Source organism: Manis pentadactyla, chromosome 6, assembly GCF_030020395.1.
Source record: "Manis pentadactyla isolate mManPen7 chromosome 6, mManPen7.hap1, whole genome shotgun sequence".
In the NCBI taxonomy this organism is placed as follows: domain Eukaryota; kingdom Metazoa; phylum Chordata; class Mammalia; order Pholidota; family Manidae; genus Manis; species Manis pentadactyla.
In genome coordinates this window covers 58,194,758-58,210,141 of record NC_080024.1, presented here as the reverse complement: position 1 = coordinate 58,210,141, position 15,384 = coordinate 58,194,758, and the positions used below count along the sequence as shown (strand labels likewise).

Genomic DNA, 15,384 nt, shown 5'->3' with positions numbered 1-15,384 from the left:
CACATACAGCATGATCTATGTATTCATGAGTCCCTCAATGAAGAATTCCTGAGAGGAAAATAATGACTATCCACCAGACATTCCTACATGCCATGGAAAGACAGACAGGTGACACAATGTCTAGCTCCGCCATGTACAAGCCAAGGGATCTTGGGTACGTTATTAAAATCTCTCACATTCAGTTTTCCCATCTACAAAATAAGGGTGATAAGAATTACCCCTAAGATTATGGGGTTTAAATGAGACAATGTACGCAATGCACCCATCACAGAGTAGGCACATAATAAATGGTTTCCGTTATTTCCTTGTTTTCTCTTCTAAGAAGAAAAACAAACACTGAGAAATACCACATGCTCTTTTGATGTCTATAATTTGTTTTAAATTCTTTAGCAAAGATAATGTGAAATTATGTGTGCATGTGGAGGAGAGGGTAGGTTTAATATGCCACTGACGAGCAAATTGTTTCCCTATCAAGATTTTACCCTCTAGGAGCAATCAAAAAGCCATACCATTACAAGTGCTCCAGAAACCTTCACTTGCCATCACCAGTGCAGGGCTTTGCCAGTATTAGAAATGGACCTTCGCTCATGAAATTAGTAGCTTGTTACACTACTTGTTACCCTGCTCTCCAAGAAATGATGCTCTCCAGGAAATATCCCTATAATGGAATATTATTCAGCCACTAAAAGAAATGAAGTAGTATGGACACATACTCAAGATGGATAAATCTTGCAAACATTATGCTAAGTGAAAGGAGTCAATCATTAAGGACCACATATTATACGATTCCATTTATATGACTTGTCCAAAATAGGCAAATCCATCAAGACAGGAAGTCGATTTGTAGTTGCCTCAGACTGGGAGAACTAGAGGTAAATGGAGAATGACTGTTAATGGATATGGAGTTCTTTTGGGGTGGTGCAAATGTTCTAAAATCAAATGTGGTGATGGTTACACATCTCTACAAATATACTAAAAACCATTTAATTGTACACTTTAAATAGGTGAATTGTATGCTATATGAATTATATCTCAATAAGGCTGTTATATAAAATTAATGTTAAAACTTCTTGACCCAGTAATCCTAAACATCAGTTTGAATCATAGGAAATTACCATATTTTTGACCTACAAAACAGCAATTTAATTGGACCTAAGATGTGGTCCAAGATTTATTTATAAGGTTGTTCATTAATTGTAATTTTAATGTAACATGACTGGAAACAACCTAAGGTCTGATGAATAAAATTATTAAATAAACTATTGTATAAGTAAATGGTAGAATATAATGAATACATTCAAATTGAGTCCTTGAAGAGTTGTTTAAAGCATAAGAAAATATCATGTATACTACAATGATGATTTGAAAATGTACCTCTTTTTATAGGTAAAAATAAAGAAATATTAAGTAAATAAAAATAAATATATAAATACAGAAATACCTGACAATATAAACAGTATTATATGAAAGTTAGGACTATGTGTGATTTTAGTTTTTCCTTTTTTTGTTGTTTGCATCCTAAGGTGAAAAGAAGCAACCTTGCTGTTTTCTTCAGACAGTAACACTAGTTACTCAAAGAAGACATTTATCTGTCTTAATTTGAAATCTTCAATAAACAAGAAACCACAAAATCCTTCTAGTTCTTTAATAATAATTCTTGCTGCCAACTTATTTCTTTCTTATCTATGTGTTATTTCTAATATATGATTGCAGATCAATCTCCCTGGCCCAAACCCTGCATAAATCAGAGACAGAGTTTATAAAAAGTTTCTGTCATCTTGTACTTTTAGAAGTAGCCTAACTAAAAGACTATTTCATGTCCTGTCAGTTATTAAAAGCTGGTCCCTGAATCAGAATGCAGTGAGCTCCTCTCAGCCCCAGCCTTTTTCTTCCAGAAGCCCCAGACTGCTGGGTGTCCAGCACTATGTATCTAGAACAAGGCTATGTCAGGTTGAGAGCACTGAGTCTCTTAACTTCCCCAGTTCAGGTGATAAACAGATGCTATCCTTACAGCGTGATACTCATAAGATGTGGCACAAAGATGCTTGAGGTGAATACAATAAAAAAACAACACTTTCTTGTATTTCAAGTTCAGCGCTTAAGGCAGCCGACTGGAACACACACCTTCTGTGAACACGAGAATAGAGAGGAAAAAAGAAAGTGATTCTGTTGAAAAGCCCAACCCAACTTACCACAGTTCTCTAAGAAAGGGCTTTGGGTCAAATGCTGCTCCTAGTGAGAGGTGCTATTTTAGATCCTATTTGATATTACCTAAACTGAAGTACACTCATATTAATAAAAATTACAGAAAAAAACGTTGAATTCTAAATTACAAAAATTATATATCTAGATTATTCTAGATTAAAGGTGGTGGTGTGAGAGGTGAGAAAGAGACCTCTTCCTAAAATCACATATAATATGAAAACATAATTAATACAACTAGTCCTGAAAGAGCAACAGGAGAGAGGGCTGCACCACACTGCAAACACCTGGAGAAAAAAGTGGACCTCACAGAACAGGGTAATGTACCAAAGTGGTGACCCAGCAGGACCCAAGCCCTTCCTCTACTGCAGCTCATGGGTGGGAGGAAGAGAAACAGAGTGGGGAGGGAGTGGAGGCCTGGGACTGTTGAACACCTACCCTGGAGATCTGCTCTGGGAGCACGACCCTACATTGCATGGTGCTCTGGTGATTAATGGGGTTGGATAGCAAAGACAAGCAGAATACCTGGAGAGACTGAGATTCCAGCTGCTTGAGGAAAACAGGAATCCATATCCAGCTAAGCTGGACTGGCACTCTGAGAGACCTCCTAACAGCGAGAGGGCTACTAAAGGGGCAAGGATTGCACAGAGCTTACTGCTCAGGAGAAAGAACAGGTAAACAAAATTGTCTGGGTGCACTCTGCCCAGCAGGTTGGGAACTTAAATGATCTTTAGGTGCTCCATCCCCCTGGTTAGCTGCACAGCTCCAAGGCCCCCCAAAGTGATACACAGAATGCGGTGCCTTCCTCCCAGCTAGCCTGCACCTGGCTCGCAAACAGGCAGAACCTCTCCTGGTGTGAGGCCAGCCAGAGGGAAGCCCCACCTACTGGCAGCTACAAAGACAAAGCATAGAGTTGTACAACTCTGTGTTTGGCCCATTGGTCCTGGCAGTGGAGACAGGCATAACAGCTGGGAAACAGGAAACACATCTTTCATTTCCCCCAGGCACCAGCAACACTTCCCTGCAACCACCGACATCGCTTTAGATTATGTTTGTAATAGCATACTAAGAGAGTTAAGTTAGACTCTTAGATAGTAAGGAAGTTACCCTAGAACCTTTGATAACCACGAATCTAAAGCCTGCAATGGCAATAAATACATACCTATCAATAATCACTCTAAATGTAAATGGTCTGAATGCACCAATCAAAATACATTGAGTCACTGAATGGATAAAAAAACAAGACCCAACTATATGCTGCCTGCAAGAGACTCATTTCAAACCTAAAGACATACACAGACTAAAAGTGAAGGGATGGAAAAAGATATTTCATGCAACTAATAGGGAGAAAAAAATGCAGGAGTTGCAGTACTTGTATCAGACAAAATAGACTTTAAAACAAAGAAAGTCACAAGAGACAAAGAAGGACATTACATAATGTAAAGGGGCTCAATCCAACAAGAGGATATAACCATTATAATTATCTATGCACCTAACACAGGAGCACCTGCATATGTGAAACAAATACTAACAGAATTAAAAGGGGAAATAGAATGCAATGCAGTCATCCTAGGAGACCTCAACACACCATTCACTCCTAAGACAGATCAACCAGACAGAAAATAAGTAAGGACACATAGGCACTGAACAACACACTAGAACAGATGGACCTAACAGACATCTACAGAACTCTACACCCAAAAGCAGCAGGATACACATTCTTCTCAAGTGCACATGGAACATTTTCAAGAATAGATCATATACTATGCCACAAAAAGAGCCTCAGTAAATTCAGAAAGATTGAAATTGTACCAACCAGCTTCTCAGACCACAAGGGTATGAAACTAGAAATAAATTATGCAAAGAAAATGAAAAAGCCTACAAATACATGGAGGCTTAACAACATGCTCCTAAAAAACAAATGGATCAGTGACCAAATAAAAACAGAGATCAAGGAATATATGGAGACAAATGACAATAATTCAACAACACAAAAATCTGTGGGACACAGCAAAGGCAGTGCTAAGAGGGAAGTATATTGCAGTACAGGCCTACCTCAGGAAAGAAGAACAATCCCATATGAACACTAAACTCACAATTAATGAAACTAGAAAAAGAAGAACAAATGAGGCCCAAAGTCAGTAGAAGGAGGGACATAAGAAAGCTTAGGGCAGAAATAAATAAAATTGAGAAGAATAAAACAATAGAAAGAATCAATGAAAGCAGGAGATGGTTCTTCAAGAAAATAAACACAAATAGATAAACCCCTAGCCAGACTTATCAAGAAAAAAAGAGTCTATGCACACAAACACAATCAGAAATGAGAAAGGAAAAATCACTACAGACACCACAGAAATACAAAGAATTATTAGAGAATACTATGAAAAATTTTATGCTAACAAACTGGATAACTGAGAAGAAATGGACAACTTTCTAGAAAAATACAACCTTCCAAGGCTAAGCCATAAAAAAACATAAAATCTAAACAGACCAATTACTAGCAACAAAATTGAATTGATAATCAAAAAGCTACCTAAGAACAAAACCCCTGGACCAGATGGCTTCACCACTGAATTTTATCAAACATTTAGTGAAGATCTAATACCCATCCTCCTTAAAGTTTTCCAAAAAGTAGAAGGAATACTTCCAAACTTATTCTATGAGGCCAGCATCACCCTAATACCAAAACCAGGCAAAGACACCACAAAAAAAGGAAATTATAGACCAATACCCCTGATAGCATAGTTGCAAAAAACTCAACAAAACATTAGCTAACCAAATTCAAAAATATATCAAAAAGATCATCCATCATGATCAAGTAGGATTTATTCCAGGGATGCAAGGATAGTACAATATTAGAAAATCCACCAATGTCATCTACCACCACCACAACAAAAAGGACAAAAACTACATGATCATCTCTATACATGCCAAAAAAGCATTCGACAAAATTCAACATCCATTCATGATAAAAACTCTCAACAAAATGGGCATAGAGGGCAAATACCTCAACATAATAAAGGCCATATATGACAAACCCACAGCCAACATCATACTTAACAGTGAGAAGCTGAAAGCCTTTCCTTTACAATCAGGAACAAGACAAGGATGCCCACTCTCCCCACTTTTATTCAACATAGTTCTGGAGGTCCTTGCCAAAGCAATCAGACAACACAAGGAAATAAAAGGCATCCAGATTGGAAAAAAGAAGTTAAACTGTCACTGTTAACAGATGACCTAACCTTGTACATTAAAAACCTTAAAGAATCTATGCCAAAACTACTAGATCTAATATCTGAATTCAGCAAAGTTGCAGGATACAAAATTAATATACAGAACTCTGTTGCATTCCTATACACTAATGATGAATTAACAGAAAGAGAAATCAGGAAAACAATTCCATTCACAATTGCATCAAAAAGAATAAAATACCTAGGAATAAACCTAACCAAGGATGTGTAACACCTAGACACTGAAAACTACAAGACACTCATGAGAGAAATTAAAGAAGATACCAATAAATGGAAACACATCCTGTGCTCATGGACAGGAAGATTAATATTGTCAAAATGGTCATCCTGCCTAGAGCAATCTACTAATTCAATGCAATATCTATCAAAATACCAGCAGCATTCTTCAACAAACTAGAGAAAATTATTCTAAAATTCATGTGGAACCACAAAAGACCCAGAATAGCCAAAGCAAACTTGAGAAGTAAGAATAAAGCTGGAGGGATTACACTCCCTGAGTTCAAGCTCTACTACAAAGCCACAGTAATGAAGACAATTTGCTACTGGCACAAGAATAGACCCATAGACCAATGGAACAGACTAGAGAGCCCAGATATAAACCCAAGTACATATGGTCAATTAATATACAATAAAGTAGCCATGGACATATAATGGGGAAATGATAGCCTCTTCAATAACTGGTGTTGGCAAAACTGGATAACTACATGCAAGAGAATGAAACTGGATTATTGTCTATCCCCATACACAAAAGTAAACTTGAAATGGATCAAAGACCTGAATGTAAGTCATAAACCATAAAACTCTTAGAAAATAACATAGGCAAAAATCTCCTGAATATAAACATGAGCAGCTTTTTCTGAATGCATCTCCTCAAGCAAGGGAAACAAAAGCAAAAATGAACACATGGAACTACATCAAACTTAAAAGCTTCTGTACAGCAAAGGACACTATCAACAGAACAAAAAGGCATGCTACAGTATGGGAGAATACATTTGTAAATGACATATCCAATAAAGAACTCACACACCTCAACACCCAAAAAGCAAATAACCCTATTAAAAAATGGGTAGAAGATATGAACAGACAATTCTCCAAAAAAGAAATTCAGATGGCCAATAGGCACATGAAAAGATGCTCCACATCCCTAATTATCAAGGAAATGCTAATAAAAACCACAATGAGATATCACCTCACACCATTTAGGATGGCCAGTATCAAAAAGACTAAGAACAACAAATGCTGGCGAGGATGTGGAGAAAGGGGACCCCACCTGCACTGCTGGTGGAAATGTAAGCTAATTCAACCATTGTGGAAAGCAATATGGAGGTTCCTCAAAAAACTAAAAATAGAAATACCATGTGACCCAGGAATTCCACTCCTAGGAATTTACCCAAAGAATATAATTTCTCAGATTCAAAAAGACATACGCACCCCTATGTTTATCGCAGCACTGCTTATAATAGCTAAGATATGGAAGCAACCTAAGTGGCCATCAGAAGATGAATGGATAAAGAAGAAGTGGTACATATACACAAGGAATACTACTCAGTCATAAGAAAGAAACAAATTCTACAATTTGCAACAACATGGATGGAGCTGAAGGATATTATACTCAGGGAAATAAGCCAGGCAGAGAAAGACAAGTACCAAATTATTTCCCTCATTTGTGGAATATAACAACAAAGCAAAACTGAAGGAACAAAAGAGCAGCAGACTCACAGACTCCAAGAAGGGACTAGCAGTTACCAAAGGGGAGGGTGGGGGAGGGAGGGAGAAGGGGATTCAGGAGTATTATGATTGGCACAAATGGTTTGGGAGGCTCAAGGGGAAGACAGTGTAGCACAGAGAAGACGAGTAGTGACTCTGTGGCATCTTACTACACTGATGGGCAGTGACTGCAATGGGGTATGGGGGGACACAATAACAGGGGTGAATGTAGTAACTACATTGTTTTTTCATGTGAAACCTTCATAAGAGTGTATATCAATAATATCTTAATAAAATAAAGAAATTTTAAATAAATAAATATAAATAAAAAGATTATTCTGACCAAAAATAAGTATACATCTAATCATTACTTGAGGTTATTTTATATACTCACATGTTTATTTTACTGGGTTATATTATAGGTTTATTACCTGTCTTTACCACAAGAATGTCAAATCTGGGAGGAATTTTGTGATCATCAGTTTAACTCCAGTACTTGGAATAGTGCCCCAATCATAGTAGTGTCTCTTCAGTAGCAACTCAGTAAGTGGTGAATGAATGAATGGTTAGTCCCAAAATGATGTTTGGATTAATGATCACTCAAAGTCCTCCCCATTTCACATCGTAGCAGTTATAGCCCTGTAACTTATTTAGTCATTTATGTTGTGTTCCTACTAGTTCATGTTCCTGCTAAATGCAAACTACCTTACAAGGTTCTGCAAAACACAGAAAGAGATCATTTTGGTCACTGCTCGAAATAAAAAATGAAACTAAGGAAGCAGCTAATTACAAATACCAGTGTATCAGTCATCAGAGGATATCAGAATTTTTGCAAGGGGCCTGTAAATCAACATGCATAGCAAGCACTATTTGCGTGTGGAATAAGACATACACTATCTAGGTATTGTCCTTCGTTTTGTCAATTGCTGTATTATTGATTTCTTTTTAGCTTCCTCAATATTTGGTCATTATATAAGTTCTAAATGAGTGGTTAGTGAAAATCCAACTGTAATCACTGGGGAGATGTGAAAAAAACGTTAAACTATAAAATACTAGGAACCACTGTTAAGGACAATCATTTTGGAGTAGTGCCTACTTAAGTCTGAGGTACCAGGATTTGACTCACTTTGAAAGAGCATGAAGAAAAGAAGTTTGTGCAATTAGATAAGAATCATAACGTTAAATTGCCTAATTAAAGGTGTGGGAGTGGGAAGCACAAAACCAAATCAGGGGCAAAATGACCAGTTTTTGTTGAGTGTTAACTGCTTAGCTGGGTCCTGGCCGGCAGACTGGCCTTCTTATCCCAAAGGTAAGCTCCGTCTAAAGAGGCAGAACATGAGCTAGAACAGAAGTCTGCAGGAATGTTTCTCCAGTAGAAAAAAAATTCCCTGAAGTTTAACCTGAGCTGGACAGGTGCTGTGTCAATAACAGTTTTCTCATTAGACGAGCTTGTTTCTGAAATTCACAGTAAGATATTGTCCAGGGAACACACAGAACATGAACAAATGCATCTTGGAAGCTTCTGTAGTTTCACGGTGACTATATGGGACCTCGGGAATAGCCATTAAAAGGCAAACAATGCAGAGATTAGACAGTTCAAATGCAGATAAAGCATTACAACTAAAGAGTTATGAGACTGAATCCAAAATTTTCCCAGGACTGAAATCTTATTGACTGAATATGACTCGAAATCGTGAGTATCTGCCAGAACTTTTCAAACTGTTTGGCAAAACACTGATTTGTAATCATAATTTTATCGCAACAAGTTTGAAAATCTAACTTAGTTGGAATATAAGCAGAAAAAGGGAGAAAAATGATATGAGAACACAAGGGCCACTTCTTTCAATTAGTTAACTCATTGCTTGTTTAGCATGTGAGCACCCAAACAAAATGAAGTATTAATAGAAAACATATAAACTTGCCTGGCAGAGTAGTTGTAATACCACAAAGCCATCTGTAACAAGGTTTTTTGTAAAAAATAACTTCTTGAAAGTGTCTTTGTGTAGAACCTCATGCTTCATAAGATAACAGAAGAAACCTGTCCCACTAAGTTGATTTTATTAAGCTGACTATTGTTTGGGGATTGGCTATTATGACAGAATTACAGCTTGCAGCTATGTCTGAAGGCTTTCAAAAAAAAAAATCTTTTGCCAGTCAAATTCCATGCAAGTCACACATCTGTGGGCTGCATTCAGTCTTCTGGGACCACCAATGTGTCCCTTTATTAGTGTGATGTAGTCAATATTCCTCCTCCTCCTAAAGTGAACTCTAATGCCTTTTGCACCCGTGGCATTTCACCAATATCCTAAATATCAGTCCTCACATAATCAGGAACAGTTTAAAAATGTAAGGCCAAGAGCTTGTGAAATCCTCCCTGTTATCTGGCTGTGAGTCTTAGGCCTGTTGCAAATAACAGAATTCCAGCTTCTTCAAGACTCATTAGCATCATCTGAGCACAATCCTCAAAACCAGTTGGCAGGGCAGCATCACCCATAACAAGTTCCTGGAATGTGGCCAGTCCCTAAGCAGCCACGCTCACTGGCTGCATCCCAGCTCTGCAGGGTGTCTGCACATGTTGGCACAAAGGAGAGCAGCAGGGTAGCTGAGCACTCCAAACTGTGAGCTGGAGAGAGACCACAGGCCAAAGAACCCTACAGAGATTAGCCAAAGAAGAACTTTAAGCCACAATTGCTTATATGTTGTTATAAAGTAACTGAAATAGACATATTTTTTATGCAACACCACAATAAGAAATGACTTCTCTGGGGTCCAGGTGTAGACAATCTGGGAAGGGCAGATAAGAGCCTGCGCTCATTTCCACATCCCAGGTTTCATCTGGAGTGCACATATTTCTTGATAGATCACAAATGTTTGCTCCCATCCAGGTCTCATTGTTTTATGCTGCAAAATAATAGCTCCTTTTATTCACCCAGGAGTAACAAAATGATTAATTGGATGCCAAGAGTCTGGTCATACCACCTAAATCAGCTAGTTTATACATATCACTGAAAAACAGGCGCATTTACTGGAAACCAATGAAGTGAACCAGGAAATTCCAATCATCTCTTCTGTATTATCTGCCTTTGTGTGCATCTCCAGTGTGAATTACCATGCTAGTAATTTGTTGGTATGTGATGTAAATTATTGTTATTTGCATATGGTAGACTATATTTCACAAAAATGTTCACCCTCTGCTGATAAAATTATTGCTTATTATATAAGAACTTTAAAGACCATGATGATTTTAAAGTCATTAAAGGGAAGTTTTTAGGCAAAGGTTGGGTGACCATGTGTCAGGTAAAGCTTCCTATATTGAATGAGGGTAGGGCTGGTGGAAAATGGACTTGATGACCTTTCTAAGCTCTTCCATCAACCATTACATGACATAAGCACAACCACTGACATACGGAATTTCAAGGAACATACTATTATCCTATATACAATTATGTTAGATACATAAATAGCCCAGAAATGAATATATCATAATTAATTTTCAATTTATCTCAGAAAACAACTTGCTGATTCTTACACTGCAAAATATTTTGGAATTACACCAAACATAACACTGTTTAATATGTCTGTAGAATTTGACATTTTAAGATATTGGACATACAAATCATATTATGCTAAATGGGCATTAAACTTACCACTACCCATGTGAATGATAAATAGCAGCTATACAACAACCCTATTATGGACATTCTGAGGCTAAAAGGGGTTGAGCAACTTGCTCAAGGTCACTCAGGTAAGAAGTAGCAAAACAAAGACTTGAACCCGCCTTAAAGTTCTATCCGATATAGAATCCCTCACCTAACACTAAGCACTGGGCTTCCATTTTCTTTCCCTCTTCTTTGCTTGTGGGTAACAATGAAACTTGTGTTGTTGGAGTTTGTACCCATTAATGTGGAAGGAAGCTGTCTGAAGCCTGCCTGGCAGAGTCAGGAAAACTAATCTGAGAATGGAGCAAAGTTGGCAGGGCTCTGAGAAGAGGTATAAGCATGCTGCTACCACTGTAAATGGGTTCAATGCTGCCAAAAGCTGTCTGATAACCTGGAATGAGAGCTATAAAACTTTTCTTGCTGTCTGACTCAGAAATTTCAGTCTTTGGAATATACCCCAAGGAAATAATACAAAAAAAAAAAGTAATTGTTTCAAGATGTTCATTCAGGGGCTATTTGTATTAGTGAAAAATTGGAAAGAACACAAATTTCCAGTAATAAGACAGTGACTAAGCAACCTAGGCTATATAGGGGGGAAAAAACTTTATAAAAAATGCCAAATGTAGACTATATTCACATGTAGACATGTATGTGGGAAATAACTTTATATTAATAAGAACACAAATTAGTATATGCATAATCTTATACAACCAAGTAAAACAGCATGTGCATTAATAGTCACACAGATAATCGTGAATTTATAAAACAGTAAATCTCTCATTCCATTGTTGAAATTCCAGCAGTGGAACTGGCATATAGATTGTGCTTAATAAAAACTTATAGACGTAAATTATATAGAGGCAATTTTTTAACTGAGACTAGACTGCATCTCACATGTACTAATGTGCTGTCAGTAAAAGTTAATTTTTTATGAGGGCTTACAATGTACTAGGCACTCTTCCAAGTTCGTTCCCTGTATTCTCTCATTTAATCCCTTGATGCCCTTATAAGGCAAGTATTATTATTCTCATCTCTCCTCTAAGAGGAAGTTGGGGCTCAGAGAAGCTACGGAACTTGCCCAAGGTTACACAGGCTATGGCAGAGGTGGAATCACAACCCAAGCAGGTTCGCTACATGGCCTGTATGTAGCCATTATGCCAGTGTCTTCTCTTATTTAGAAAAAGCATCTAGATCTTGTTCTTTCCCATTAATCATTTCTGAATTTTGTTTTCTACTTTTCTTCCTCACCATTCACTCCTATTTGGTTTATAATATATAGAATCCTTGCAGGAAAGAACAATAACCAGATACAGAAGTTGAAATAAAATATTCTCTAGCCAGTGCCACTTGCATCGACACAATCTACCTGCTCTAACTGGTGAGGCTTCTTCGAAGAAGCAAGACTAAAGTAGGGTTTTTAAATTAGTTGAGGGAATTGTAAAAGCTGAAAAATAAAATTCTACTGTGGGTAAATGAGATAATTGTAGAAGAGAAAAATATAGTACTTAAAGCAAGGAGATACTTAAATGAGACTGAATCCTAGAAATAAGTTGCCTATGGATAAATGACAAATATAGAAGAACATTTTAAAATTCTTTGGGAAAATGATAATTTAAAAATAAAAATTTATGTTTTATACTTGCCTAGTTTCTTATATTTTTGCAAAGTATTTGTTATTTATGATCTTATTTAATTGTCATGCTGTAAATAGTGAATAGTATAGTTGACAGGTGAGGAAACAGAGTCAGGGATAAGTGGCTCACAGAAAGCAGGCCACACATCCTTAGCTGAACTGGAACTCGGTTGCAGTTCTCATTCTCAGTAAAGGTAAACATTGATGCGGTTCAAGACAAGAACAAAGTCCTGTGCAGACCTTCCATCTGAATCATTCAGAGCCCATGAAACCCCTCAGTCATAAGTATCAATCCACTGAGAAAAGTCTAGGGAAAAAAAAGTAACATAAATGAAATCAGAGATGAGAATTAAATATATAATGGGATCCTTTTAAATGAAGAGGGCAGAGTGGGGGCAGGACTACTAACTGTGTATTAACTAAGAGTTCTGTGGGCATGTAGCTGTTATGTCTGGAAAAACACAAAACTCAGATCCTTCTATCTAAATCCTTAAAAGAGGCCTATTATTACAGGACTCTGTCATCTTTGGTACAAAATGCACAAAATATACTTTATTTACCTGTACTTTTTATGGAAACATTTGCATAGTAAATGGGGCAGCCTACATTTTATGTTTTTTATTGTCACTGTCTTACCTGGTTCTGTCTTATGGAGGCCTATGCTTTTATTTTTAAAGACAAACTAGTTTTTTATTTATTTAAGAAAAAATTTTTTATTAAGGTATTATTGATATACACTGTTATGACAGTTTCACATGAAAAAACAATGTGGTTACTACATTCACCCATATTATCGAGTTCCCCCCTCCATACCTCCTTGCAGTCACTGTCCATCAGTGTAGTAAGATGCCACAGAGTCACTACTTGTCTTCTCTGTGCTACACTGTCTTCCCCATGATCCCCCACACCATGTGTGCCAATTATAATACCCCTCAATCCCCTTCTCCCTCCCTCCCCACCTGCCCTTCCCCACCCCTCCCCTTTGGTAACTGCTAGTTTCTTCTTGGAGTCTGTGAGTCTGCTGCTGCTTTGGTCCTTCAGTTTTGCTTTGCTGTTATACTCCACAAATGAGGGAAATCATTTGGTACTTGTCTTTCTCCACCTGATGGAGGCCTGTGCTTTTTCTCAGAGGTCAGATCAAATGCTATCTTTTACAAGAAGCCTCCTCAGATTACTCAAGTGAGACTAAGCCCCCCTGGCCACTTGTGGCATGTCCTAGAACATCTTGATTGCTGATCTCGCCCTCTGCCGTATGCAATTCCAGGATGGCAAAACACATTTGAGACTTATCTTTGTGTTTCCTATGGCCCAACAGAAGTGTCTTGCACACTGTAGTTGTTTATTGAATTAGTAAGAAATTGTCTGAGGTCCTACCATGCTCTAAGAATTTATAAAATCTTCTCCAGGATTTGAGCTGTTCAAATATGACTATAGATATGACCTCAATAAAGATCTTCACTTAAAAATCTTGTTTCCTTATATTCATATTTTATGTTGACCTTTTGTATCAGAACATTTGTATTAATTTAGTAATTGGCACTGGCAAATAACAACCTCACATCCAGAAGGTTAAATTATAAAGTGCCTTTTTTTAATCAAATAGGAATATGGCAGTCATCAAACTTAAACAAACTAATCTGAGATTTGTTTTTACTACAAATTTTTTTAATATTCTACCAGATTACATTAAATATGAAGGTAATAACTTCAAAGCCAGAATTTCAGCTCTTTAAAGAGTCTCTCTTTTGATATGAGCTGATGAATAACTGCTGAAAGAACTTAAAATTTCAGAACAAAATGTACATAACTTCCACCCAGGTCAACTGCTCTTCAGAGACCAAAATAATATTACTTTTATTAGCAATCTGGAATGACAATTAAATAACATTTATTTTAGTCAGATTTTTATATAAGAACTGAGAAAATGACTCTTTGTAGTAGTTGAGAAAATGCTGAGTAACTGAAGCATAGTCCACTTCCTGTCGCCCTGTTTCCCCCCAGGCCATGTATGGTAGTACTGTAATGCTCAATTAAAAATCTTACTTATAAGGAAGATAAAGACCAGGGAATAATAGGACTACTACTGAGGCTGCAACGAAAAGTAAGCTAAGAAAAAGATGAAGTAATTATTTTCAATTATACCAGTTTCCATGAAATATCCAAAAAAACCCATTACATTTTATATAACATGAGAAAAAGCTCCTTGATTTGTGAATGGGCCAATCCAACAGTATTCATATAATTCCTCTCCTTTTCAGGGAGAATAGCCATCAGTGATCAAGAAAAAGAGCACAAGTCACAAAAGGCATGAAATCTTACTTTTTCATCATCTTCAGTAAATGGAGCACCTTCAGGAATCTTATTTATCGCTTGGGCCACACCGATAATCTCACCATCACTGCTTCGGATAGGCATACACAATAGAGATTTTGTCTTATATCCAGTTAGTTTGTCGATTTCGTCATTGAATCTTCGATCCTAAAAATAAGACAGAGAGGGTCATAAACTGCATGTGCCCTGTAGTCAGGGAGAAGGACAAGGAAGTGTAGTTCTGTGTATGACACCTTATCCCTGGGAACTTCACCTCTTGGATTTTTAATGACAATAACAAATTTAATTTCATGTTGAATTTGCCAAAGGAACATAAATAAAAACAAATCACCACCATAAATTGTAAATGAAAAGAGAAACTTTAAGTCTGACTATAATAATAAATCAAAGTTGGAGAAAGGGCAAACCTTTTTAATGGAACTCCACATTATGCTATTTATTAAAATATGTTATTTCACACAGAAACTACCTATGAAGTATTACATAGGAAAAATATATAATAAATATATATTAAGCACTGTGAAAAAAATATGCTATAAGAACTACTTTACTTCTGGTCAAAATGCTCTTGTGAAAAAAGAATCTAAGCCCATAGAGAATC

At 36.9% G+C, this 15,384-nt stretch overlaps 1 protein-coding gene across 1 annotated transcript in view; it reads right to left on the bottom strand.

The window, feature by feature from the left end:
* PDE11A (phosphodiesterase 11A) overlaps window positions 1–15,384 on the bottom strand; it is a 395,750-nt gene that overhangs the window by 341,062 nt on the left and 39,304 nt on the right. The window contains exon 2 of the mRNA XM_036879447.2: window positions 14,772–14,930. Coding sequence (XP_036735342.2) covers window positions 14,772–14,930 — 159 coding nt within the window. The remainder of the gene's footprint in view (window positions 1–14,771; window positions 14,931–15,384) is intronic.